Source organism: Sesamum indicum, linkage group LG1, assembly GCF_000512975.1.
Source record: "Sesamum indicum cultivar Zhongzhi No. 13 linkage group LG1, S_indicum_v1.0, whole genome shotgun sequence".
Taxonomy (NCBI): Eukaryota; Viridiplantae; Streptophyta; class Magnoliopsida; order Lamiales; family Pedaliaceae; genus Sesamum; species Sesamum indicum.
Window position 1 is genome coordinate 18,544,283 of NC_026145.1, and position 26,437 is coordinate 18,570,719.

At 35.2% G+C, this 26,437-nt stretch overlaps 4 protein-coding genes and 1 long non-coding RNA gene across 7 annotated transcripts; all 5 read right to left on the minus strand.

Annotated features, from left to right (window-relative positions):
- LOC105174054 lies at window positions 1,205–2,630 on the minus strand. Its single transcript, XM_011096022.2, has one exon. It carries the CDS (start codon window positions 2,355–2,357, stop codon window positions 1,455–1,457), a length of 903 nt encoding a protein of 300 aa, XP_011094324.1. The 5' UTR covers window positions 2,358–2,630; the 3' UTR covers window positions 1,205–1,454.
- LOC105174064 lies at window positions 14,505–19,520 on the minus strand. Of its 3 annotated transcripts, XM_020696262.1 has the most exons (8): window positions 19,393–19,520; window positions 19,224–19,305; window positions 18,708–18,789; window positions 18,274–18,550; window positions 18,074–18,157; window positions 17,931–18,014; window positions 17,737–17,820; window positions 14,505–14,751 (listed from the first exon to the last, which is right to left on the minus strand). In XM_020696262.1, the coding sequence occupies exons 4-8, from the start codon at window positions 18,388–18,390 to the stop codon at window positions 14,692–14,694; spliced, it is 429 nt and encodes a 142-aa protein (XP_020551921.1). In that variant the 5' UTR covers window positions 18,391–18,550; window positions 18,708–18,789; window positions 19,224–19,305; window positions 19,393–19,520; the 3' UTR covers window positions 14,505–14,691. The 3 variants fall into 3 exon arrangements, with proteins under 3 accessions (XP_020551921.1, XP_011094335.1, XP_020551924.1); XM_011096033.2 differs by lacking the exon at window positions 19,224–19,305; XM_020696265.1 differs by lacking the exons at window positions 18,074–18,157; window positions 19,224–19,305.
- On the minus strand, window positions 15,315–17,730 carry LOC110012459. Its single transcript, XR_002287683.1, has 2 exons — window positions 15,472–17,730; window positions 15,315–15,370 (listed from the first exon to the last, which is right to left on the minus strand). It is a non-coding gene; the product is annotated as an uncharacterized LOC110012459 (long non-coding RNA).
- On the minus strand, window positions 24,103–24,759 carry LOC105174483 (40S ribosomal protein S15a-like). The gene is made up of 2 exons (XM_020696223.1): window positions 24,631–24,759; window positions 24,103–24,541 (listed from the first exon to the last, which is right to left on the minus strand). Exons 1-2 carry the CDS (start codon window positions 24,722–24,724, stop codon window positions 24,282–24,284), a joined length of 354 nt encoding a protein of 117 aa, XP_020551882.1. The 5' UTR covers window positions 24,725–24,759; the 3' UTR covers window positions 24,103–24,281.
- Window positions 25,471–25,986, minus strand: LOC105174492. The gene has a single exon (XM_011096619.1). It carries the CDS (start codon window positions 25,984–25,986, stop codon window positions 25,471–25,473), a length of 516 nt encoding a protein of 171 aa, XP_011094921.1.

The window sequence follows — 26,437 nt, forward strand, 5'->3', positions numbered from 1 at the left end:
GAGGGTAATTCACTCATTTGTAATATTACAAGGGACTTGCTTGCATTTTTTCCATATGACAATATGGTAATTAATTCATTCCAAAGCCATCTTTTGAGTTACTAGAACAATACATCATCACCAGCCTACTAATCTGATGAAATGATTGATACTGGCTGGATAAGATTACGGCATAGAGCATTGGGCATAGAGAATTTCAAGTAAAAACGCAGAAGAATATTAAGCGATAGAAAATCACATGAACAGAGAGGAAGAACCGACATATTTAATTTGGATCGTGGATAATGTTCTTAAATATTAGATCAAGTCGTATGAATCTTTTTTAAATTGCTCATATATCGGAAAAATAAAGAATGAGTCAGATGGACTGCGCATTTTTTGTTTCCGGATCCATTCCTTGTCAACGAACATCATTTACTCCAAAAATAATCAGTTTGTACTTTCTCTTGGGATACAATTGCTACTTCCCCTACATGTAGAACAACTTTATCTTTATGAATTCCAATGTAAATGTAATATCGTCATAGTTTGCTTGTGTAAGTAGTTATTTAATGTCTGACCCGGAACTTCTTGACTCACTGGTTCAGAATATATTGCGCATTGGAGGGCTACTGAAGATTAATAAAGGGAATATCTCCAAAGGATTGGGTTTACACTTTCGTAGCATCATAGACACACACACACACATATATATATATATATATTTGTGTTTGATTTATATTTGGAGTATGAGTACATCTCTAGATGGAATACATTTTCCAAATGAATGCTTGGATTTCTCTTACGATAATAATTAAAAGTAAAAAATCGTAAGAACCACAAGACTAAAGTTTCGATTATTGCCTTTTGATGTCTAAGTTAGATAAGCCATAGAAAAAAAGTACTTGAGGTTGTAAGAAATATTAGGGTAGCAAAAAGTACACCTAGATATAGAGGATGGATATTTATAAATTTTCTTGTTGTATAATTTCATGTGAATTAAAAATTTAGAAATGATCATTTGGCTATCATAAGTGTATAAATATTCAGATTTGGATTGAATTGAGTTTGGATCAAAACGAGCTGAAGAAGGTATGGATTTTAGTTTGATTGCCGTTAGAAATACAACATTAGAGCTGCAAGTAGGGGTGCGCACTATTCAGTTTACCGATTTGAAAACTGATGAAATAAAAACTTCCATTGTTAACTAATACTGAACTTAAAATTCAATTTAATATTTGTTTTTTTTAAAAAAATAATATTGGTTTTGTAACAAAGCCCCTTCTTTCGATCAGAGAAGACGACGTTTCCTTTTCGGAACCTTATAAAAAACAAAGACCTGGCAATAATAACAATACCACCGGACAGCGCAATTAATTTAAAAAAAAGAAAAGAAAAGAAAAGAAAGGGCAGATGAGGAACTCAACTGTATGAAAATCAATTTCCCATAAAAAAATAAAACAAGAATCAAGAAATCAAGGCGAGGCAAGGACCCAGTGCTCTCCGTCAACGTCGACGCGAAAACCGTTGAGCCGAGCAAACAAATCGACAGCCCTTCTAACGCCATAGTTGTCAACCTCCAAGAAATAGTCATGCCCGAAAAGAACACCACCAGACCTCAAAACCTTGTAAGCGTTGTTAATGTCCGCCCAAGCCGAATGAAAGTCATGAGCCGCGTCTACTTCTATCAAGTCACCATAAACCCCCCAGTCGCACAGCCCCGCCAGCGCCGTGCCGGCCGAGAATGGCAGAAACATGATTGACTCCGACGCCCTCACGTTGACCACGTTCTTCATGAACTGGAACAACAGCATACTGTCCCCGTTCACCAATTTCAGGCTCTTTCCACCGTCGTAGTACCCGGGCCAACCTCGAAAGTCGTCAATGCAGATTATCTGAGTCTCCAACCCCAGCTTCCGGGTCAATTCTGCCATGTGAGTGGCCGACGCCCCAAGGAAACTTCCCACCTCTATGATGGTCTTGGGCCGCACCCGGCGAATCAGGTTCTCGAAAACGGCGCCATGTGATCCCCACCCCTTCTTCCAATCCGGAAACAACAGGTTCTTTACGTGATCTGGGGGGAAGTTTTCCCAAGGAGAGGTGCCGTTGAAGACTCGATGAAGGATTGTTTGGCGGACATTGGCAGGGGGGACTGGGCTGGAGCACTGGCCTAAGAAATTATTGTGGTCGAGTAAATCCCTGGCCGATTGAGAAAGTCTTGGTTGTGAGTGGGATGCATAACCCAGGGCATACGCTAAGAGGAGGATGATAAGGTAGGCAGCCGGTTTGGAGTACTTCTTGAAGGCGAGAGCCACCAGCCTTTTCTGGTGGATCCGGTGGCGGTGGTGTGGTAGATCTGAATGATCTTCGGCTTTCATGTTGTGCTGCTTTGTTTTGTGTAGGATTTGGTGTTTTTTTTCCTTCCTTAAAAAAGGAGTTTGTTACTGGAGAGGAGAAAGGGAAGTTTCGTGCGGCTGACAGGTGCTAATTGTTAAATGTGTTTTAACCTTGAGTTTAGTGAAGGCTCATTGCAAGTGAAAGATTATTGGATGAATGAAGCCCATTGCAAGTTATCATCGGATTGAAAGGATTCGCGACGAAAACCACTCCTTTAATTAGAATTCAACCCATTTTAAAAGGCTTGTCCGTTAAAAAAAAAACTCAGATGTACTTGATTAATATTGAATAGATCTTTATATTAGATCAAGGTTATTTTAAAATGCATTTCCACCTAACACTTGGCAATACAACAATTCTCGAAAGGTAAATAAAGAGTAAAACTCGTCTTATACTCAAAATGCTTTATGGAATATTTCTCATTTAGAGATTGACTAGCAGTTAACACACACGTAATATGTTATTAATCTATATTAATCAATATATTTAAATTACATACTTCTATAAATTTTTAATATATGATCTTATTTAGATCAAAGTTTAAGTAGATCATTATCCATATATCTTTTAATAAATGGTGGTTCTCATATTTTTAGCACTTTTTTCTTTTTCAAACTTTGTTCCAAAATAAAATTGAATTTAATTGAAGAAGTGTATTTATTAGAATTGTCAAACATAAAAATGGAGGAGTTTTGATTTTGTTTATTTTAATACATTTAAATAAAAAAATACAATTATAACATGATTTTCTTTCTTTTTTTTCCTTTTCATTTTTTTTTTGGTGTTGTTTCTTAATGTTATATGTGAGTGTGCAGTTTTTATTTAGTTACAAATCCACATATAATTATGTGGTAGGGAAAATTATAATTTTAATCTTGTAATTTAGAGGGGGCGTCACTTTTTATCCTGTATAAATTAATTTTTACAATTTAGTCCTATGACTTCATAATTTTGGCAATTTTAGTCATTTTGGAAGAAAAGTTGCATGTGACTTGTACTTGACCTAATTAAATTATACTTTTATTCTTGTAAATCAATTCGTGCAGGACTAAAAATACCAACTCCCTAAAGTCCATACCACTTACTTGGAACATAAGCATTCGATGGAAGTAATAAGAGGAACAACTCTTCCACACTGAGATACCATTATGTTGTAAAGTCACCATATTCTTTGTTCCTCAAGCGCTGCTAAGTGGTGGGATGCTATGAGCTCATTCGTAAAGAAGAACCCTCCCTGGTGACACTAAATGTAAATTGGGGAATATCTACATATACTTCGACATTTTTTTCCATTTGAAGTCGAAATATCTTATCCATCAGGCGCTGATATGTGGACCCCATATTCTTAAACCCAAAGGGCAGGACCACATAAAAAAAACATTCTTGAGGAGGTACTGAAACTAACACTCTTGCCATCCTCAATGGCTAGCATAATTTGACGATATCCTTGAGAAGTATCCATCATACTGAGGAGCTTATACTCGGAAGTGGAATCTACTAATTAACTGGTCCATGGGAGAGGGTAGAATACTTGGGGGCAAGCCTTGTTAAGGTCTTGAAATTCTACGCACATCCGCCATTTGCCTCCTAGCTTTGGGATTAGTACCACATTAGAAATCCATTTCGGGAATTATCTATCATTTTAATGTCTAAAGGAGTCCATGCGAATATGTCAAACATTTCATTGGAGATATTGAACCAATTCTTCTTTAAGGGGTCCTTGCAATTGTGAATCAATGCCCATATTTTTGTCCGGATTCATGGGGATCAGTTCTATCGTATGTAATTCCTCCATGTGTTGAACTTTGATGAGGTCTTCTCCCTCGGAGCCTGTTTCCTTTATAGGGGCAGTGTCTTTCCCCTGCGTTTGCTAGCTTTCTCCATAAAGAGGTATTCACAACTACGCTTCTGGCCTTTGTGTATAACATCAACATAATATTTTCTAGATTGGAGCTGGTCTCTACTTTCTACGCTTATCTCTCCTCGCACAGAAAATTTGATTTCATATGAAAAGTGGATACCACCGCTTGGAAGGTATTAAGAATGGTCTTCCCAGGATCACTTATAGGCGGAAAGGGAAATCACCACAAATTTTTTTATCAAGCAAGTCCTAATCAGAGGTTTCTTTCCCAGGGAGAGGAGAATGTTACCATGTGACACTCTAAAAATTATAATATATAATTGGGAGATTAATGGTAAATTTTTATAAAACTTAGTTAATTAGTAAATAAATTATGGGCCATAATTGGAATATAATAACACTTGAATGAATTAAATTGGAGCTCGTTATAACATTTGAGAACAAATTATAGTAATTAAGAAAATTAGAAAGGATGTGATTGGTATTTTAAGAAAAGTTTAATTAAATATATATAATAATAATAATAATAATACTTTATATATATAAATAGTATATATATCTATGTGTGTAATAAGTGAGGAGAGAGAGAGTTTGAAATGGAGGCGGTGGGGCCTCTCTCTTCACCCAATTTCATTTTAAAATACATACACTACACGCATACACATTACACACACACACAATACAAGTCGTGGAAATTGCAATTGTTCGGCCGAAAACCGAAGAGAGAAACCGAGGTACGAAAATGTAATTTTAATATTTATTAATTTATATAGTTATATTATTTAATTAGTTCATTCATTAAATGTTGTTTATACTAAGTGATGTACTATTTAATCGGAGTATTTTACGAGTTTGGTTATTTAAATTAGTGTCGTATTAAATATCACAATTGCTATAAAAATGATATAGTTGGGTAATTAAAATATTAGATTTGTTAGCTTTAATTATTATTATAGCTAATTTACACAATTCCATCGGAATGACTAACCAAATATGTAATTCTATGTATTATTGCTTAATTAAATTGTATAGCAACAATAAATTGACAGAAAATTCATAGAAATATTTCGAAAAGTTATACTTAAAGAATATTATGTTGTGAAAGAGAGAAAATGGGGTTTCAGTGGTAATATAATTTACGGATGTTATTAAAAATGATAGCTATAAATATATTAAGGGGTTTCGTTAAATAAATTTCTATGAATCACTTGGTAAATTATAAATATTTTTATGAAGCCTATAGTGTCTAGTTATTGAGAACTAGAACGAAAATTTATATTTTGATAAAAGTGGAGTATTAAAGAATTATTGAAAATCGTACAAAAGAGATTTAATATTATATTTAAAAGAAATTATGATATTCTCGATATATTAATTGTATATGGTATAACTCATTATACGCTACGGTGGTGAAGTGAAAGGACTGACAATTAGCGATTGAGTAGAAAGAAACGTTGTAAGGTCGAGGTAAGTAAATAATTAGTATTATCTATATATGTCCTCTTTATTTGTGGTATTACTGTTATATGATTTTTTTGTTCATGCTAACTTTGTGATTTATCAAAATATATATGAGTGGTGAATGATGTAATTTGATTGATAATAATGTGTACGTGGAATGAGAAAGTACGTTGAAATATTATGTTTGTTGTTTGATGTGTTGTGAGTGTCTGAGAATGAGAATGTATTAATATATGGTTTTATATTACTAGTTGCTTACAAGAATGGTGATATGTGGAAATGAGGGAGTGGTGGAAATTGAATATAATTGTGGTGTGAGTACGTAAGTAAATAATTAGTATTATCTATATATGTCCTCTTTATTTGTGGTATTACTGTTATATGATTTTTTTGTTCATGCTAACTTTGATTTATCTGAAAATATATATGAGTGGTGAATGATGTAATTTGATTGATAATAATGTGTACGTGGAATGAGAAAGTACGTTGAAATATTATGTTTGTTGTTTGATGTGTTGTGAGTGTCTGAGAATGAGAATGTATTAATATATGGTTTTATATTACTAGTTGCTTACAAGAATGGTGATATGTGGAAATGAGGGAGTGGTGGAAATTGAATATAATTGTGGTGTGAGTACCCCTTGACGTGTTGAAAATGCTATGTGCGAAAAGAAAGTGCTATGTGCGAAAAGAAAATGCTACGTGTGCAATGAAAGAGCTTTGATGCGAAATGAAAATGCTATGTGCAAAATGAGATTGATGAGCCGGCTGTCAAGGGGATTCACTTAAATTTATATAACGGTGAGATTGAGTTGGTGGGAAAAACACAATATCACCTTCTGGTAAGCAAACTAGGAAAAATGGAGTTTGGTTAGTTGTCTCATTATGAGATAGTCATGTGGTGTAATAAAGTTGATTATGTTGGAATTAAATTGATTGTATTCCATTCGTATTGCTTGTTTATCTTGTTTGGGCTATGGTTGACATGCATATATATATAGGACTGGTTATTTGCTTACTGAGTGGCAGACTCATTCCCCTGCTGACATTTTCTTTCAGGAATAGACTTTGAGGTGTCTGACTGTTGAAGAATAGGTCCACGCGCTATACCCAGGCAGGTCGGGTCAGTATGCAGTTTTCTCCTCTTTATCAGTTAGAGTACAAACCACATTTTGTTTGTACAGAGAGAATATAAGCGTAAGGATTACTTGTGACGAATCACCTTGTGGTGTGTGATATGTATATATATATAATATTGTGGGTTGATAATACCTATTATGACGTTGGGGTTACGTATACACATGGATTAAATTATTATGTGCATTTATATATATAAACACAGGGATTACAATAAGTATGACGTTTAGGGTAGGTATAGCCCTTGTAGCAAAGGGGGTGTTACATACCATACCCCTAGCGCGAACCATTTCTCCTCTAAAGTCATATCATGGGGTATCCACTAATTCACAAGGGATATTCCCATTTGCACCTGATCATATGATCCAACAAAAAGGATATCAGCTAAGCTTCCGAAGTTGATAAAGATCTGGCTTACTTCATAATTAACCAAAATAGTGGTGACTGCTAACGTGTCGTTATAGGGGCAGTGCTAATTCAGTCCCTTCAGCAGGCCCAAATTGAATGATTGGAGCGTCAACAACTGCTTCTACATCGAGGATTTCATCAAGGACGTCTTTTTCCAATTTCTTTATTTGAGCTTATTTTTCTCTATTTGAGTATTCTCCTATAGGTCATCCTGCTATCATGCGAATAACCCCCTTCTGTGAGGGATTAGGGTTCTTAGAATATTCGGGCTCTAAGGGTTTGGGCCCTTCTTTCCTAGGGGGATCTAGATTAATCTCCTTCTAGGCCTTACCTTTGTGAGTGTCCTACTTCTAGTAAGGACCCATGCTTTGGGCTTTTTCTAAGGGTGTAAATGAGTCAAACTTGTTGAGCTCGAGCTCGATGATAATTATGTGCTCGAGCTCAATCTCGTCAGCTTGACCTCTTATGGTTCAAACTTGAGCTCGAACCATATATAATGAGCTCGAGCTCAATCTCGTCAGCTCAGCTCAAGCTTGAGCTCAAGCTCGTTAGCTACGTTTCCATCATGAGGTATCACTTATTCACAGGGGATATCCCCAGTTGCATCTGATGATATGATCCCTCTAAAAGGATATCAACTAAACTTCTGGAGTCAATAAAGATCTAGCTTACTTCATAATTAACCAAAATAATGGTGATTACTAACGTGCCATTATGGGGTAGCGCTAATCCGACCCTTTCAGCAGGCCCAGATCGAATGATTGGAGTGTCAACGACTACTTCTACATCCAGGGACTTCTTCAGTGACGTTCTTCTCCAATTTCTTTATTTGAGCTTATCTTTCTCTATTTTAGTCTCCTCCTATAGGTCGTCCTGTTTTCTTCCGAATAACCCCCTTCCGCAAGGGATTAGGGTTCTTAGAATGGGCTCTAGGGGTTTGTGCCCTTCTTTCTTAGGGGGATCTGGATTAAGCACCTCTTAGGCCTAACCTTTGTGAGTGTCCTACTTCTAGTAAGGACCTGTGCCTTGGCCTTTCTCTAAGGGTATAAATGAATCGAACTTGTTGAGCTCGAGCTAGAGCTGGATGAGTTCTTTTGGTTCGAGCTCGAGTAGTAATATAATTAGTAAAAGTATAAAAAAAATATATAAATTAAATTATTAAAATAACTGCACAGCACATAGTATAGTTATTGATGTTAATAAAAATAAACATTAGTAATTTTTTAAAAGTGGTTGATCTTGTTATATACAAAAAAAAAATTTAAAAGACGAATTTTTTTAAACCAAAATATAAAATAGTGATTGATTTCATTATATATATATATATATATATATATTAATAAAATAACAATAAAAGTAGTTAAAATTCTACTACCATCGTTGTTGTTGTTGTTGTTGTTATTATTATTATTATTATTATTATTATCTCTAGATTAATTTAGGAGAATCACCAAATTTTGATATAAGTAATAAAATAAGTTGCATTTTGTGTTTCTTGGTATAAATACATACTCACAAATAGGTATAAAAAAATATGAGTTGATTTTTAGATTGCAAAAAGATATTGAAATCTAACATAAAATTTATATGCATCATAATAAATAATTATCTACAAAAAAAATATTAAAACTTTCTAAATTGTTTATTAAGCTTGTTTCTGTACAGAGATTAAATATATAATAATAATACCATTGTTTATTATTATCTAGAATTGAAATATATGATATTGATTAATGAATATAATATGATTAATTTTGAATATAAAGTTGACATAGTATTGAATATGAAGTAAAATATATAAAAATTTTAAAAATAAAAAAAATTAAAAAAAATAGACAAAGCTTGTGAGCTGCTTCCCGTACTTATGAACAAAATACTTTGAGCTTTAGCTCTTTAGACTCTCGAGCTCGAAAAACTCAAGCTCAAGTTGAGCTTTGAGCTTTGCTGGCTCGACCATCTGCCACTCCTAGCTTTTTCCCTGCATACAAACTCTTGTAAATATTTATTTTGGATGAGTCGCTATATTTCATTGTAAAACCTATAATACTTATCTGCTTTGGATAGGGTAGGTTCTTCTTTGGTCGTCCTTGGCTAGGCCTTAGTAATCCTTTGCTTTCAACCGCCATTAATGCTTGTGTAATGGGAGTATTCAAGGGAATTTACGCAAAGTATCCCCTCTGAAATGAGGACTTCTTGTCGTGAATCTGTTTTTGGTTTCTTTGAGGATCTATCCTCCTTGATATCCTTCCTCTCTTTTCCACATCCCTCATTTTTAGAGGCTTGGGCCTCCTCCATGTTGATATTACTTTGCAGCTCGTGCCAGAGGCTATGAAAATTCGGAGCTGGCTTCTTAGTTAGGGATTTTACGAAATCTCCATCCAATAGCCCCTTCTAAGAAAACACTAGCCTTGACTCCTGAATGGCCTCATGTATCTCTATGGCAGCAGTGTTGAAATGGTGGAGGTAAGCCCTCAACGACTCTACCTCCTTTTGGTGAACAGTGAAGAGGCTGAGCGTTATTTTTTATGTTTCCTACTACTTGCAAATTGGTGTAGGAATAAGGATAGAAACTCCTTGAAGCTCCTAATTGATCCTGCCGACAACTAGTTGAACCATTGTTTGGTAACCCAAGCAAATGTGGAAAGGAACACTCGACATTTGATCCCGTCCATCTAACGATATATGAGGGGTCCATTTTTAAATCGAGATAAAATGCTGCTGAGGGTCTGTGGTACTATCATAGTTGACTATGGTAGGGTTCTACAACTAAAGGGAGTTAACCCATCATGACTTCCTCGCTGAAAGGGATGTCACCTTACTCTTCGAGTGGGATTCCCATCACGTGATGTTGGACACCTTGGAGTTCCTTTTACAAGCATTCCTGATGGGCTACCTGTAGCACCCCCTTCGCTACAAGGGCTATATCTACGCTAAACATCATACTTATAGTAATCCCTGTGTTTATATATATATTTGTACATAACCATCTAATTAATTTGCATACGTAATCCCAACACGTCATAATAGGTATTATCAACCCACGACATTATATATACATATTACACATCACAAAGTGATTCGTCACAGGTAATCCGTACACTTATATTCTCTTTGTACAGACAAAATATGATTTGTACTCTAACTGACAAAGAAGAGAAAACTGCATACTGGCCCGACCTGCCTGAGTATAACGTGTAGACCTAGTCTTCAACAGTCAGACACCTCAAAGTCTACTCCTGAAAATAAAACGTCAGCAGAGGGATGAGCCTGCCACTCAGTAAGCAAATAACCAGTTCTATCTATGTATGTATACCAAAATAACCTCAAATAAGATACATAGGCAATATGCATAGAACATATAGTCAATTTGCTTCCACATAACCATCTTTGTTACACCACATAGTTATCACGCAATAAGACAATCAATTAAACTTCTTCTTTTTCCTAATTTGCTTACCAGAACGTGATATTGTGTTCTTCCCGCCAACTCAATCTCACCATTATTTAAATTTAAGTGAATCCCCTTGACAGCCGGCTCATCAATCTCATTTCGCACATAGCATTTTCATTTCGCACATAGCTGTTTCATTTCTCACATAGCACTTTCTTTTCGCACATAGCACTTTCTTTTCGCACATAGCACTTTCTTTTCATATTTTCGCCTTATTGGCTTTCAACACATCAAGGGGGTATTCCACAATTATATTCAATTTCCACCACTCCCTCATTTCCACATATCACCATTCTTGTAAGCAACTAGTAATGTAAAATAATATATCAATACAATCCATTCCAGACACCCACAACACAACATACAGCAAACATGATATTTCAACGTACTTTTTCATTCCACGTACACAATATCGTCAATCAAATCAGATCATCCATCACTTATATATTTTCAGATAAATCAACTTCAACATTAATTCCATATTTATATGACAGTAATTTACAAATAAAGGGAACATATATAGATAATACTAATTATTTACTTACCTCAACCTTACAACGTTTCTTTCTACTCAATCGCTAATTGTCAGTCCTTTCACCTCACCCCCGTGTCCTATAATAAGTTATACCACATACAATTAATATATCGAGAATATCATAATTTCTTTTAAATATAATACTAAATCTTATTCGTACGATTTCCAATAATTCTTTCATATTCCACTTCTATCGAAGTACAAATCTTCGTTTTTCCTCTTTAATAACATAATATTTCTTAAATATAATTTTCAAATCATTTCTATGAATTTTCTACCAATTTATCGTTGCTATATAATTTAATTAAGCAACAATACATAAAATTACATATTTCGTTAATCATTCCGATAGAATTGTGTAAATTACCTATAGTAATAATTAAATCTAACAAATCTAATATTTTAATTACCCAACTATATCATTTTTATAGAAATTGTGATATTTAACTCGACACTAATTTAAATAGCCAAAATTATTAAATATTTCGATTAAATAATTCACCGCTCAATATAAATTATATTTAATAAAAAAACTAATTAAATAATATAACTATAATAAATTAATATAAATTAAAATAATAAAATCAGTACCTCTATCTTCGACGATGTGTGTGTGCGTTGGTGTGTGTGTGAATTGTGTATTATGTGTATGTGTGTGTCAATTTGTGTATTAAAATGAAATTGGGTGAAGAGGCCCCACCGCCTCCATTTCAACTCTCTCTCTTCACTTTATATATATATATACTATATTATTATACATAAAATATATTCTTTTTATTAAACTTTTCTCAAAATACCCATTACATCCCTCCTAAATTTCCTTTGTTAATATAAGTTGTTCTAAAATATTATAACGAGCTCCAATTTAACACGTTCAAGTTTTAATATATTCCTATTAGGGAACATAATTTATTTACTAATCAACTAAATTTTATAAAAATTACCAATTAATCCCCCAATTAGATATTATAATTTTTGGGGCGTCACACTACCTATTAAGGGTGAACCTCTTCCTCCTGCTGGAGGGATAAACCCTACTCCCCCAGGGGGCCCAATGGTCTTGAAGCTAGGGCTTATTCTCCATCACATGGTACCTCTGTAACCATAGGAGCTGCCACAGGCACCTGCGTCATAGCCACAAATTGTTGCTCGTACTATGGAGGCAATCATCTATTGCATGGTCTCCAACAACCTGGGGATAGCTTCCTAGAAGAGGCATCAGAAAAAATGTTGTTGTACGGAGGGTCCACGGGCTCGTTGAGCAAGGAAGATCACCTTACGGTGCATCCAACAGGGGGGAGGGGTGTCACCTGCACTACTTGCAAAGCGATTATCTCTAGTCGAGGCATCAACATCCTTTTGCTTATCGATTCCACTATTCAGTACTTACATTGATTCCACATCTTAGTTATATGCTCCACAGATGGCGCCACTAGATGCCAACAATAATAGCTCGTTAGACTTATCTTGAACTTGAATCCCTTTGGCCAAACCCTTTACAAGCCTAAAATGGGAAATAGGAGTGCATTTTGTGTTAGTATCAAGTGATATCTTGCTATTTTTGTGGTTAAAATGCTCAAAATCAAGTGTCATATTGCAATATTAGCTTATAAAAAATGGATGGAATGAAAAAGGGAAAATAAAGCCAAAAATTAACACTTGACAGATTAGAAGGAAGAGTTTGGTGTGCCCATGCCTAAACCTGCGGGAATGTGTTTGAAGAAGAAAAGTACGAGGCGTGAATTTTGGAAGAACGGAAACTACTTTTGCTGGAAAAATCTCGTTAGGATAATAATTTTACTTCCTTAAGACTTTTAGTTTTATTAGGAATTTACCTTTATTAGTTCTAATAGGATTTCGTAACTAGTTAGAATATACATGTCATGTAATTCACCATATAGACATCTTTTGATCTCTTATCTTTGGTATATTCTCTGTGTTTTTTTTATGATATTTTTTCTTCTCCTTTTAATTGTTCTCTCATAGGCTAGATCTTTTAATTTCGGTTAAAGACTTCGAGTGCTTAATTCCAATGAGCGAGATCTAATTTATGCTTTCTATTTTCATTCATATGTGTATTTGTGTTGTTTTATGTGCTTTTTTTATAAAATTTGATTTATAAATGATAGGTACCTTTATTCATTGTCAAGAATGCAATTGTTTGTTTAGTTCAATAACTGGTGGTAACGAAATATAATTGATTATGTCGTAGTTTTTGATTATATTATGGGGAATATACAATCTAACTTAAATAAATCATCATAGGAATTTATTAGTTAGAATTGAGCCTTTCTAATTTTTAATACTGTTTGTAAATAAAATCTTGAGAACATTCTCAAGGATGTTTACTGATTAGAGATTTTGCAAACTTTGTACAATGTGAAGATGAGTTTGCAGGTAATGCATCTAACTCTTCTGCAATGGAGTTTAGTAATTGGATTGTTGCCACTGGAGCCACAAATCATGTATGTGCAGATTTGCCTCTATTTCATTCTTACTCCAAGCCCATACACTCACATTACATTCATTTACCTGATGGTTCAAAAAAGGCTGTCACCAACGTTGGGAGTGTGAGATTATCCAATTAACTTACTTTAACATCAGTTATACATCCCCGACTTTTCTGTCAACTTGCTATCTGTCACCTAATTGTGCAGTAACACTCCCTATGTTTTCTCCTTCAATCAATTTGGCTGCATCTTGTAAGACCAGGTCAGTAAAGAGGTGCTGGCTAAAGGATCATTACCAAGAAACTCTACATTCTCAAGTTCTGTTATCCTAGATATCCTACAACTCCTACTGTATCTCTGCTTGTTGCTTCACGTTATGCAATTATTCAATGTAATAACCTTTGGCACAAGGGGTTGGGGCATGCCTCTATTCAAATTAATTCGTTTACAACACCGCTATAGAGAGGCCAACAAACAAACGGGGCTTTTGAGCCAAAATGTAGCCTGCAATCTTCTATCAACTAGCTTTGATAGTTGTCCAGAGTTTTTGATTAGCTTAGTTAATGAGGAACTATCTAATACTACATCCAGACTGGTCAATACTACATCCAGACTAAGTTAGGGTTTAGGGTTTCGGTTTTGGGGTTTGGAGTTTGGGTTTAGGGTTTAGTGAACTTATATTGGAACACAAGTGCTCTTTTGGAAGGAGTAAAACTGTTTTAAGTTGAGTATCTCAATCCACATGGTTATCATTGTTCTATCTATATAAATAAGATTCTAATTAGGACGTTGCGTGGTATTAAAAATTGAAGGAATTGCAAAAGGTAATATTAATAAAAAATAAAAAGAGGAGTATAAACAATAGGCTTTTTTCACTGGAAACCCAAATACTACAAACAGAGTATTCTTATTTACAATAGACTAGATTTATTCTTAAGCTAATGGCTGTTGATGTCTTGATGAAACCGCAAGGTTCATACTTGGAAATACTTGAGCCCGATAGACATGCAAGCTAGTGTGTCATTGTGAATGGATGCAAGTCGACAACTATATCATCTTCACTAGCATTAACCTGCACATAATCAACAATATCAGTATCATTTAAAGATATGTAAAAAGAAGAATCTATCTATACTCGTCAATTACAATTGACGGCTCTAGAATTTATATTTAGTTTCTCAATTCAGTGCTTGCCTAAATAACATCATCTCGCTAAAAAGTGTTTGGGAATTTAAAGATTGAAGTAGGAGATTCAAACACTCAATTGTTTCACATTAACCACTAAAAGCAATGTGTTCTTTGACACTATCTAGAACCACATGACAACCTATGTATCTATCTCTTCCTCTCTATCATTTATCTAACCAAAGACGCAACCTTTGTCCCTATCTAGTTATTCTCTACCGTCTTCCCCCATATTTTAAATTTCAAGAAGGACTGAAACCATTGAATTTTTTTCTTTGTCTAGTTCAAAGCCAAAAATGTATGTGAGTTCTATGAAACCTTCACATTCTCAACATTCTAACTTGGAAGTAATAGGATTATAAATTTTGAGGCCAATTTCAAATGCGACGAATGCAGGCTAGTTAGGAGTTGACGCCTAAAGGGGAGATAATTCTCCACACTTTTTGCAAATTTATTCTCTAACTTATTCATTATGTTAGGTTTTATCCCATTAGCCTTTTCAAAACCTTTTGTTTGTCATACATTTAAGACTTTTGTACAAATCATACAGAAACACCATATTTGTCCATATCGACATCCAAACTTATCCCATTAGCCTTTTCAAAACCTTTTGTTTGTCATACATTTAAGACTTTTGTACAAATCATACAGAAACACCATATTTGTCCATATCGACATCCAAACTTTGTAGGTGGATCACAGTAAAATTTGTTGAAAAATCGCTACTACTCAACCACAAATTAGTTTATTTTTGAACTTCGGAAATAAAATATCATATACTACACTGTAAAACGGTTGTCTAGATGCCAATCTCATTGTTTATTTTTTAATTACCTGTGCGCCTATCATCTTAAAAGATTTCTTTAAGTATTATGAAATCAATTATTTATCACAACAAAAAAAGTTAATTATACACTTTTTTGGAAGTCTAAAGAAAAATTATCCATTTGTTCAAAAGTAATAAACCGAATGCACTTCAAACTTCAAAGTTTTCCCAATAATACAAAAACTGCTTTAAAAAAATGAAAATAAATTTTCTCTTAAAATAAAAATACGTGACTTTTTTATGCACTTATCCACAAACCAGTAAATTTATATACTTGTTAAACTACACAAAAAATTCAGACTTTTGCAATTTTATATTAGAGAAATTAGTACACTTGATGCTCATTTTAAAAAAATACGTTGATAACAGAAAACACTTGATAAGAGAAAACAAATTTTAGCAAAAGAAAAAACAACAAATTTTTTAAAAATACACTATAGTTCGTTCCTCATAAAAACTGGAAAAAATTTCTCATATCTAGTATTATTTGATTTACCAAACTTTTTGTTCATTAAAAAACATTTATGAAATCTTGAAATTATGTAACAATATTCACAAAATTCACGAAATCTTCTTGAAAAGAAAAAAAAAAAAAGAAAGAAAAGCAAATTTAATTGGCATCTAGACAACCGCTCTACGCATAGCATAGTATTTAATTTCCCAAAGTGCACAAATAAAACAACTCATAGTTGGATAATATAGATTTTTCGACATTTTTCTATGATACATCTGCAAATATAAGATGTTAACATGGACTAACATGATTTCTGTAAATTCATACAATTATTTTAAATGTATAACAACAAAAAATTTCAAAGCAAGCTTATGAGAAAAACCCAACATGACGAATTAATCAAGAATAAATTTACAAAAAAGGGAAATTTGTTCTCCAATTTAGGTCTCAACTCTATCCTTGAGTCGTTCACATTTCAACAGCCTCAAACAATCTCAATCCTATTCTTTCCGAGTCAAAATGATGGTCATGTGAGTTTTTCAAAGAAATCAACACACACAATTTGGATTTGAAGTTTACAAAGCATAAAATCAATGGTTTCAGCCTTTTTGATTTCAAAATATGAGAGAAAAGTCGGCAAGGAAGAACCGATAAGGACATTTGTTACTTTTCAGTTAGAAATTCGAAGAGAGGAATATGAAGATACACAAGTTAATATTAGGTTCTAAAATATCATCAAAAAACACACTTTTAGTGGCCGAAATGTGTCCCAATTGAGTGTTTAAATCCTACTCAACCCTTTTGATTCCCACACAATTTTTAACAATATGAAGGTATCCGGCAACACAGAATCTGCAAACCAAATCCAAATTCCAGCGCCCCCAACCGTTAATAAACGAGTACACATTACTAACTAATATGCTTCACTTGTAGAATTAAATATAAACACGCTACAGTGTTAGGCCAGCATTTTTAACTGCATAATACATCGCAATTTTAATGGCACTAGCAAGAGATATACAATGACAATATTGCTAACAATGAAGCTTGCAAATAACATAATTGCTAATAGATGATAAGACATCTCTATTAAATAAGTCCTTTCTCCTTGTACTTTGCATTAAGACAGAACTAGGAAGAAACCAAGACAGGGAAGAAAACAACATAGATACATAACTGTGGCATTCCCCAATTCAAAGGCATAATATGCAACAGATATTTCATAACCACGATACCTTTCTAGATGCAGTTGAGAGTTCATATTCTGGTTGGCCCATCAGTTGGGCAAGTACTGATTGGTTTAAGAAGTTTAATCATTGAGTTCAAATTGGAGTAACAGAGAGTGGATGCCTGGCACTTAAATTTCAGTTAATAACATATATGCATTATGACAGGAGATAGGAGAAATTGACTGCTAACAGAGATAATAGTAGTAAAACAAAGTAGTAACTTACTGCTCTTAGAGTAGTAGAGTCCGAGTTGCCGATCAAAGCCAAAACTTTTCCAAACCAAAGTGCTAGTAAAGGAAAGACCACTAGCAACTAATTGCAGAAAATTTGCGAAAACATCGCTAACCTCTCAAACAGACTTACCAAATCAAGGTCAATAGTTTGATGGCTTCCAGTCTCAAGTTTGGTTTCCACTTCATCTGTATCATCCCACCAGACGAGAATCCGCTGTGAAAGCATGCAAATGTGGTTAAATTCCATTATAAGAAGGGAAAGACCACTAGCAACTAATTGCAGAAAATTTGCGAAAACATCGCTAACCTCTCAAACAGACTTACCAAATCAAGGTCAATAGTTTGATGGCTTCCAGTCTCAAGTTTGGTTTCCACTTCATCTGTATCATCCCACCAGACGAGAATCCGCTGTGAAAGCATGCAAATGTGGTTAAATTCCATTATAAGAAGGGAAAGACCACTAGCACCAAATCAAGGTCAATAGTCTGATGGCTTCCAGTCTCAAGTTTGGTTTCCACTTCATCTGTATCAGCCCACCAGACAAGAATCCGCTGTGAAAGCATGCAAATGTGGTTAAATTCCATTATAAGAAGGGAAAGACCACTAGCAACTAATTGCAGAAAATTTGCATCGCTAACCTCTCAAACAGACTTTCAAACAGACTTACCAAATCAAGGTCAATAGTCTGATGGCTTCCAGTCTCAAGTTTGGTTTCCACTTCATCCGTATCAGCCCACCAGACGAGAATCCGTTGTGAAAGCATGCAAATGTGGTTAAATTCCATTATAAGAAGGGAAACACCACTAGCAACTAATTGCAGAAAATTTGCGAAAACATCACTAAGCTCTCACACATACTTACCAAATCAAGGCCAATAGTCTAATGGCTTCCAGTCTCAAGTTTGGATTCCACTTCATCTGTATCAGCCACCAGATGGGAATCCGCTGTGAAAGCATGACTTCATCTGTATCAGCCACCAGATGGGAATCCGCTGTGAAAGCATGCAAATGTGATTAAATTCCATTATAGGAAGGGAAAGACCACTAGCAACTAATTGCAGAAAATTTGCGAAAATATCGCTAACCTATCACACAGACTTACCAAATCAAGGTCAATAGTTTGATGGCTTCCACTCTCAAGTTTGGTTTCCACTTCATCTGTATCAGCCACCAGAAGGGATCCGCTGTGAAAGCATGCAAATGTGATTAAATTCAATTATAAGAAGGGAAAGACCACCAAATCAAACCCAAAAAGACAAAGAAAGACTGGATAAGCATATGGCTAAGCAAAACGACAGAAGAAAAAAAATCTAGAAACATTGAGAATGTGGAAAACACGGGGGAGGTCTGATTGTAGAAACGCGCCTTGAAAGAAAGAAAACCAAAACCTTGAAACAATTAGCCAAAACCTTCCAAGAAAAAAAAATAAATCAAGAATAAACAAAAAACCGTGTAATCAAGATTGTGAGTGCAGGCAATATGTATAAATGCAATTCCTGGACAAATGGCATGAATCTTGAGCAAGACCGGATTGAACAAATTTGTTATGCAATGGGAAAATTGTGTGAACTCATGTTTCCTGAACTAATTACAAAAGAACCCTTGCAAAAGCAAGTACCTTTTTAGGTAATAATCCAAGAAATTCAAGAGAATCCATGTAGGAGTTGAATTTCATGAACCTTGAAACAATTAGGCAAAACCTTCCAAGAAAAAAAATACAAGAATAAACAAGAAATCGTGTAATAAGTACCTAAAGATAAACAAGAAACCACGTAATCAAGAAGTACCTAAAGATCGAGGCCTGAGGGCAGTCGCAGCACGAGAACGGCGGAGGTGGCTGCCTTAGAATGCGCCGCCATTAGAGCAGAAGCTTTTCTCCTGCACTCTCTCGATTTTGCACTCTCTCCATTTCTTTATGTTTTGTTCAAAATTCTCTTACCTGATGTTGTATGTAAATTGGGCTGGGGCCTATCTCCAACGGTACAAATTTCAGTTGGGCCCAACGGTAAAAAACTTATTATTATTATTTTTACTTTAATTTATAATGATAACACAATTAATTCATTTGCTTGAAAATTTAAATTATTACCCAATTGAAAAATGGTCGAATAATAATTATAAAATATAAATTAATATATTCAAATAATAAAATTATGAAATTCAAATTCAAATTTTTCCGAGTGAGTAAGAGGAATTACAAAAATCGCGAAAATGATGATAAAATGAATATATTAAATTTTTTTGGTTAAGAATAAAATAGAATTTTTTTGGATACATAACAAAAATAGTGAACTATTAGCCATGTGGTATTATAATTAAATCTGGACTAAATTTATTTACATTAAATAATTAGCATTCATTTTTAACAGCAATATATAAGTTTCCATGAGTTTACAAAATTTGTTCATCTACATTATTATAAAAAACAAAAAAAACCCTTTGTCGTGCCAAATTTATCCTTGAATTCACTTTTTTCTCTAAAATTGAATTCATTTTTTTTCTCTAAATTTTTTTTATTAGAATAGTAATTTTAATTTTTATAATAATTTCATGATTATAATTTTTTTTCTCTCACCCACTACTCCATTATTTCTCTCACATCAAACTTCTCCATATTTTTTTCTTATAATAATTTTTATTAAATTAACAATCATAATGTATTTTTTCTCTGTTTCCTCACGTTTGTTTCCTCTAACAAACTTTTTTCTTTCTCGCTCTCACGCCGTGATTTTTGTTTTCACTAAAAAAAATCTCTTAATCTTATATCATAACTTTTTTTATACTTGTGGGAAGCGCGTGCAGCAACAACTAATTTATTAATACATAAACTCAAATAATTACTACAATTTGGGTGTTATATTTATTGATAGTCCCTTCAACCATAAGTTTATTGATTCAATTACAATTTGTCAATTGAACATATTAAAAATGAATGAATCTACAGATCTACTTAAGTTATAATTGGGCTAGCTATACATTTTTACAGAAAATGGATTACAAGTTACACTATAAAAAAATTATTTTATAGTAACAGTTTTTTTTAACGGTCAAATTAATAATTTAAAAAAAATTTAATTTATAATGACCGTTGTAACAATACCCTCTACCTTGACGTTTTTAGGCAATAAGAAATCTTTGTAACACCTTGCTTAAAAGTCGTACAATTTGTACCGATTGTTGTATTGTAACAGCCATGAGAGACCATTACAATAGTAGTTCAATTACAAAAAACTTAATAACTATCTTATTTTGTAATGACTTGATTACATATCAGTTATACATATTCCAAATGCCGTTACAAATCCAATGATAAAAAATATTTTTATAATATTTAGTTGTATTTAATTTATTTTAATATTTAATTTTTTGTAAAAATAAATTATGGAATTCTTTGTTATATCTATGTAGTTTTAATTTCTTAAATGCGCAATATTATATAAAAAATATATAATATAACAAGAAAATAAAAATAATTTAATCGCGCAAATAAAATATTATTTTTTAATTATATTTTTACAAATAAAAAAATTCTAATCTAAATCAGCATCCTCTTTGGCTGCGTTTTCGTCGTCGGGTACTAAGGGATTAGATAGAGGTTGGGGCACTGGAGGATCGAGCCAGGGGGTACCTATTCGCCGCATCCACTCCTCGAGCCTCACTACCCAATCATCAAGGTCGGATTTTCAATATTAACAAATGTATTATATTATGAATTAAATTATATTTTTGCTAAATATTAAAGAATATTATTATAAACTAAACCAAATTACATAAAATTACACAAACTAATGAAATTTTTTTAGAAATTACACATATTTTCTTAAATTAACACAAATTAGGTAAAATAACACAGCTTGCACATGTTCATAAAATTAACCCAACTTGCACATATTTAGTTTAGGATTTAGGATTTAGGATTTTTTTTCTTTTTTCTTTTCTTTAAAAAGGGAAATTGTCGGGATCCCGTCCCATTTTCATAAATCGACAAAAGGTGATAATGTTTTGTACATTTGACAAAAATAAGTCCGCACAACACCCGAAAAAAGCCATACAAAGAGGCCTAATAGTGTTCTTGGCAGCCCACATGTGAAATGCCAATCAGTTGGGCTTGAGAAGTTGGGCTTGGTAGCCCATGTGGTGAACTAAAGAATACAATGGTTGCAACCCATTGATGCAGCCCAGCGGTCTGGTCCAGTAGTAGAAGCAATAGGCTTGCTGCGTCGGCCCAATAAATAATGGTCAGCCCAAGTGTGTCGGCCTAGTTCATGGAGTGGCCTTAGCCCAGCTGTGCGAGTGGGCCTCCAAAACAGCAACAAAAGGGGCTGAATCTCTGCTTCTTCATGTCTGCGTGGGCCTAAGAAATGGCCCAGTACTGGTTGGTTCCAAAAAAATTATGGCTTTCAACCCATTTCAAGAAAAACATTAAAGGCCCAAGTCTATAAATATAGAATTGAAGTCCAATAGGCGAAAATAAGATAGGAAAAGAGGCCCAAATATCCAAATGAACCAAGAACAACAAGAAAATTAAGAGGGAAGAAACAAGAAAATACCAAGAGAAATCCCAAATTTACAACAATTCAATTGGCCTCAAAATCTCTGTAAACCACTCTCTCTTTTTTCCAATAATCCGTCCTTGTTCCTCCATATACTGTGTTATCCTATTTTTTTTTTCTCTCCTCTGATCCTTGCATTTTTTTCTTTTTTTCTGTCTGCTTTTTTCTATGTCAAAGTCTTTTTTGTTTTATCCTCCTCAGATTAAGTCCAGAATAACCAATCCTTTTCTTGCTACAAGATCACTCTTTTCCATCCAAAGAGCAAAAGGCTTCCCACAAGCAAATAAACAGCTTAATCAAGAGGACCAGAGACATTGGGCTAACAATGCAATTCTGATAAAAGATTGAAAGAAGTCAATTACTTGAAACCAACACAGTAAAAAGATGGGGCAGATCACCTTAAAGATTCCTTTAATACACTGGTAGGTTGTCAAGATATCGAGGTGGGTTGTGTAGGTGAGTGAAGTATTTTGAGACGTTGTAAAAGTTAGTAAGAGAGTGTCTGTGCACGTGATTCGAGTATGAATGTAATGGAAGGAGAGAATTGGGTAAGTGTAACGAATGTGTTCATTATGATAGAAGAGAGTGAGACTGTGTAAGCTGAAAGAAGTAGTGAGTGCAATGAGCAAGGAAGACCATTTATGGTATATGTGATTCCCCGGTTTGTAGGAGGATAGGTTACGAGAGCGAAAACATATCAGATATTTCAGAATGTAGAGAGGCAAAGGGAGCACTTTAATATATGAAAAGGAAGTACATCAAAGATCGAGGATGTTTGATGAAATTCCTATTCAATTTCCATACCAGTCCAAGATTAACCATAACCTTCGGTTGTGGACTTGCGTCCTTGATCAGCTTGAGGGCCTGAAAATTGCAACGTGTTGGAACATTAAAAACATAGGAAATCGATTCAATGAAAATGAGTTCGAGAAGAAAGACTCCCTGATTGAATAACCACGAGGGATGATCATCAAAAGTTGTTTTGTATTGCAGTTATAGCAAACGCTGAACAAAGTACTTTGATTTTTTGTCCACTTCATTTCCTGAAAATGCTCCTCCTTGTTGTGTTATCGATCTTCCTCAGTTTTGCAGTAGGTGATTCACCATTATTTGCATAAATTCCTTGAGTTGGGGATGAGGAACAGCACAGCAACAGCAACAGTGTGGACGAATAACAGCACAGCAACAGCAGCAAACAGTTGCAGCAAGCTGAAGCAGGAACAGCGGCTGAAGCCAGCAAAACAGCAGCAGTTGCAGCAGTTTTAGGCCTGCAGCAGAAGCAGAACCAGCAGGACGCTGCACCAAGAAAACCAGCAGCAACAGATTGTGAGCAGAAATAGCAGTAGAGCAGAGAAAAGAAACTGCAGCAGCTGCAGGAGGACTGAGCAGTCGGTTGCAGTGAACAGAGACTGAAACAGTAACAAAAAAATGAAAAACTCTCCTCTTTATTGTGCTTTTTGATCTGCAAAAGTGTAGAAAGCATGTGCTGAAGTGTCCAGTGACCTTTAGAGGGTTCCTTAATCAGACGAATGATATTGACGGCATCCACCTCAATCCAAATGCGATTAAAATTTTCCGTTTGATAGATTTGGAGAGCTTTGAAAAGACCGTACACCTCTGCGTACACATTGGTTGCTTCTCCAATGAACTCATAGAAGGCGAAGATTACCGCTCCTCTCTTGTCCCTAGCAATTCCTCCCGCACCAGTCGGCCCCAGGTTACCTTTGCTTGCTCCATCAGTATTAATTTTGATCCATCCTCTATTCGGTTTATTGCACTTGACTTTCATCAATGTTGTCCTCCTTTTAACGTACGTAAGGAATCCCATGGTGGATGCAATATTGGCGTCTCCTTTCCAATTGAGCAAGGTGGCCAGTTTAGGGTTTAGGGCTTTTTTTTTTTTTTTTTTTTTTACAAAACAAATTGCTTCATATAAAATGTCTCCCTGTCAAAACCAGGAACTTGTTCATCATCACATAAATCATGTAATTTGTATCTGAAAGGAAAAAGGGATTGACATATTCTAACACTAATAACTCAAATGTTGCACTACATCACAAAAACTCAAAAGAAGGCGTAAAGTTTGTCAAATGCAACTTCGACAGAAAATTCTCAGACTACGCCTAGTAAAAGAACCCAAGTACTTTACCCCCAACATTTTTCCTACGTGCTTCTTCATGATCCATGATTCCAGCAGATGTTGTTAGCACAATATAACCAAACTGTCTCGATGGGAGCAGTCTTGCAGTCCAAGGCTCAATTTCCTTGACACCAATATCAAACCTTGGGCTGATGACACCACATTTGTTTAGTCTTCCATTCAATTCAACCACAATTTTTCCAGTTCTGTGGTCATCAACATACTCAAATTCTCCAATGTATCCTGTAAAGCCGATCCAAAAGAAAACAAGTCATGCAAATGCGTAAGAAATTAAAGAAAAAAACAGGTGTTATACATAAAATGGAGCAAACCATGCTTCTGCATGACCAGAAGAAACTTGATAATCACTTTTGACGAAGGCCTTATCATGACCTGCCGCTTTCCCCTCTTTTCAGCATTATACATGCTCTTTAGAGCATCATTCAAGACGCTGACTCTTAAGGTTTTAGGGTTTAGGGTTTAGGGTTTAGGGTTTTAGGGGTTTAGGGTTTAGGGTTTTAGGGTTTAGGGTTTTTTTTTTTAAATTAAACACCCGAAGGTGGGGGAAGCTTTTCGGGGTCCCCATCCCTTCTTCATAGAAAATAAAGCAAAGTCAGCATTACAATATTAAATCAACAAAAATATAAAAGTAGGAGTACTACTCTTTTACATAATGATAGGACATCAACCATTTTGTTTCTTCCACTTTTTCTTGATTCGGTCTGTCTTTATTCTTGGACCGCAGGAAGTACTCCTCTGTTTCATCACTCGAAATTTCAACTCTGTATTCTTGACCAAGTACTCCGGTAATCTCTCTACGATGAAATCATTTCTAGGCAGTTTGTCCGGGGATGCCAGCTCCAATAATAACTGCTCAACCGAGTCTGCAGGGTTGCAATTGGTAAAGCAAGGTGGGTCGCAGATCTTCAATGGCGTGGCATCAATAACCAGAGTCTCCCCTTTATCTGAATCCTCTTGTAAAAGCATGGTAGCATTTCCCACTTGTATCCAATTTCCTTCAGCCATTTTATTTTCCGAATTCTCCTCACCCATTTTTCCCTCCTCACATGTGGTGTTAGCAATATCAACAGAAACAGTATTTTCATCCACGATAGCCATAGAATCAATTTTGTGTTTAGTTTGGTACCTGGGGTCCTTTGCAGGCTGTTCCATCATCTTTGAGCTCTCACCAGTTTCCTTTGCAACTGCTTTGCCTCGCCCGACCTCTTCAGCAACGTTTCCTTTGCAACTGCTTTGCCTCGCCCGACCTCTTCAGCAACCTTCTTTTCAGCACGATTTCTCGGCTTTTGGGGGGGTGGTTTGGGAGCATCGCCTTCCGTATAGCAGTCTGAGTCTCGATGCCCAACATGTTTGCACAAAGAGCAGTAGTGCGGGATATCCTCGTACTCAATACGTTGCACAATAGTTGCCCCACAAATCTGGATTTGAAAGTCTTCAAGGCGCGGTTTGAGAAGATCCAATTCAATGCATGCCCTTGCCTTGGAGAGCTTGGACTGATTGAGTGTCGCATCGTCAATTTGCAGAGGAGTTTCAATCATGCTCGCCACCGTGAAAAGAACTTCCTTGCGGAACAGATGTGCTGGTAGCTTCGGAAAACTAACCCACACCGGTACAATTGATGACTCCTTAGACGGTGTGAAAGTAGGAGTCCACTTGAAAACGCGCATTGGGTACCCCTGAATATACCAAATACGCCGCAGCCACAGACGAGAAAAATCCGCTTCACAGGATAGGGAAATTAAGACATGTCTGGTGTTGAGCATACTAACCGTGAATTTGTTTTTGATGCCCGTTCCAGCGATTAGTTTGTGCAGGATGCTGTATGAGGGTGCTCCATGTGAAAATTTGCCCACGAGTGCAAATTTGAATGGAGCTGCAAGGACTTTGGTCTCAGCATCTGTGAATAGTAATGTTGGACCTTTGTCGCCTGTCAAAACTGTACCGAAATCGGTCGATGACAAGTCCGCAGGGAAGTATTTGTGCGGTGCCGGTGTTGCAGGTTTCGAGGCCCGTGTTGGTGCAAGGACTTCAGCAAATGTTTTCTTCGGAAGATTCAGCGTCGGAATTGAGGAAGACGGGTGCTGGATCTGTTCGGTTGACTGAGTTGACCGGGTCAAC

What these genes read in the sequence shown, in the direction of transcription:
- LOC105174054 (XM_011096022.2), bottom strand. Translation starts at nt 2,357, where the DNA reads ATGAAAGCCGAAGATCATTCAGATCTACCACACCACCGCCACCGGATC.
- LOC105174064 (XM_011096033.2), bottom strand. Translation starts at nt 18,390, where the DNA reads ATGGAATTTAACCACATTTGCATGCTTTCACAACGGATTCTCGTCTGG. An exon ending in AGACTATTGACCTTGATTTG is followed by an intron (nt 18,158 to 18,273) that starts GTAAGTCTGTTT and finishes ATGCTTTCACAG; the next exon opens with CGGATTCTTGTCTGGTGGGC. An exon ending in AAACTATTGACCTTGATTTG is followed by an intron (nt 17,821 to 17,930) that starts GTAAGTCTGTTT and finishes ATGCTTTCACAG; the next exon opens with CGGATTCTCGTCTGGTGGGA.
- LOC105174483 (XM_020696223.1), bottom strand. Translation starts at nt 24,724, where the DNA reads ATGTATAATGCTGAAAAGAGGGGAAAGCGGCAGGTCATGATAAGGCCT. An exon ending in TCTGGTCATGCAGAAGCATG is followed by an intron (nt 24,542 to 24,630) that starts GTTTGCTCCATT and finishes TCGGCTTTACAG; the next exon opens with GATACATTGGAGAATTTGAG.
- LOC105174492 (XM_011096619.1), bottom strand. Translation starts at nt 25,986, where the DNA reads ATGCGCGTTTTCAAGTGGACTCCTACTTTCACACCGTCTAAGGAGTCA.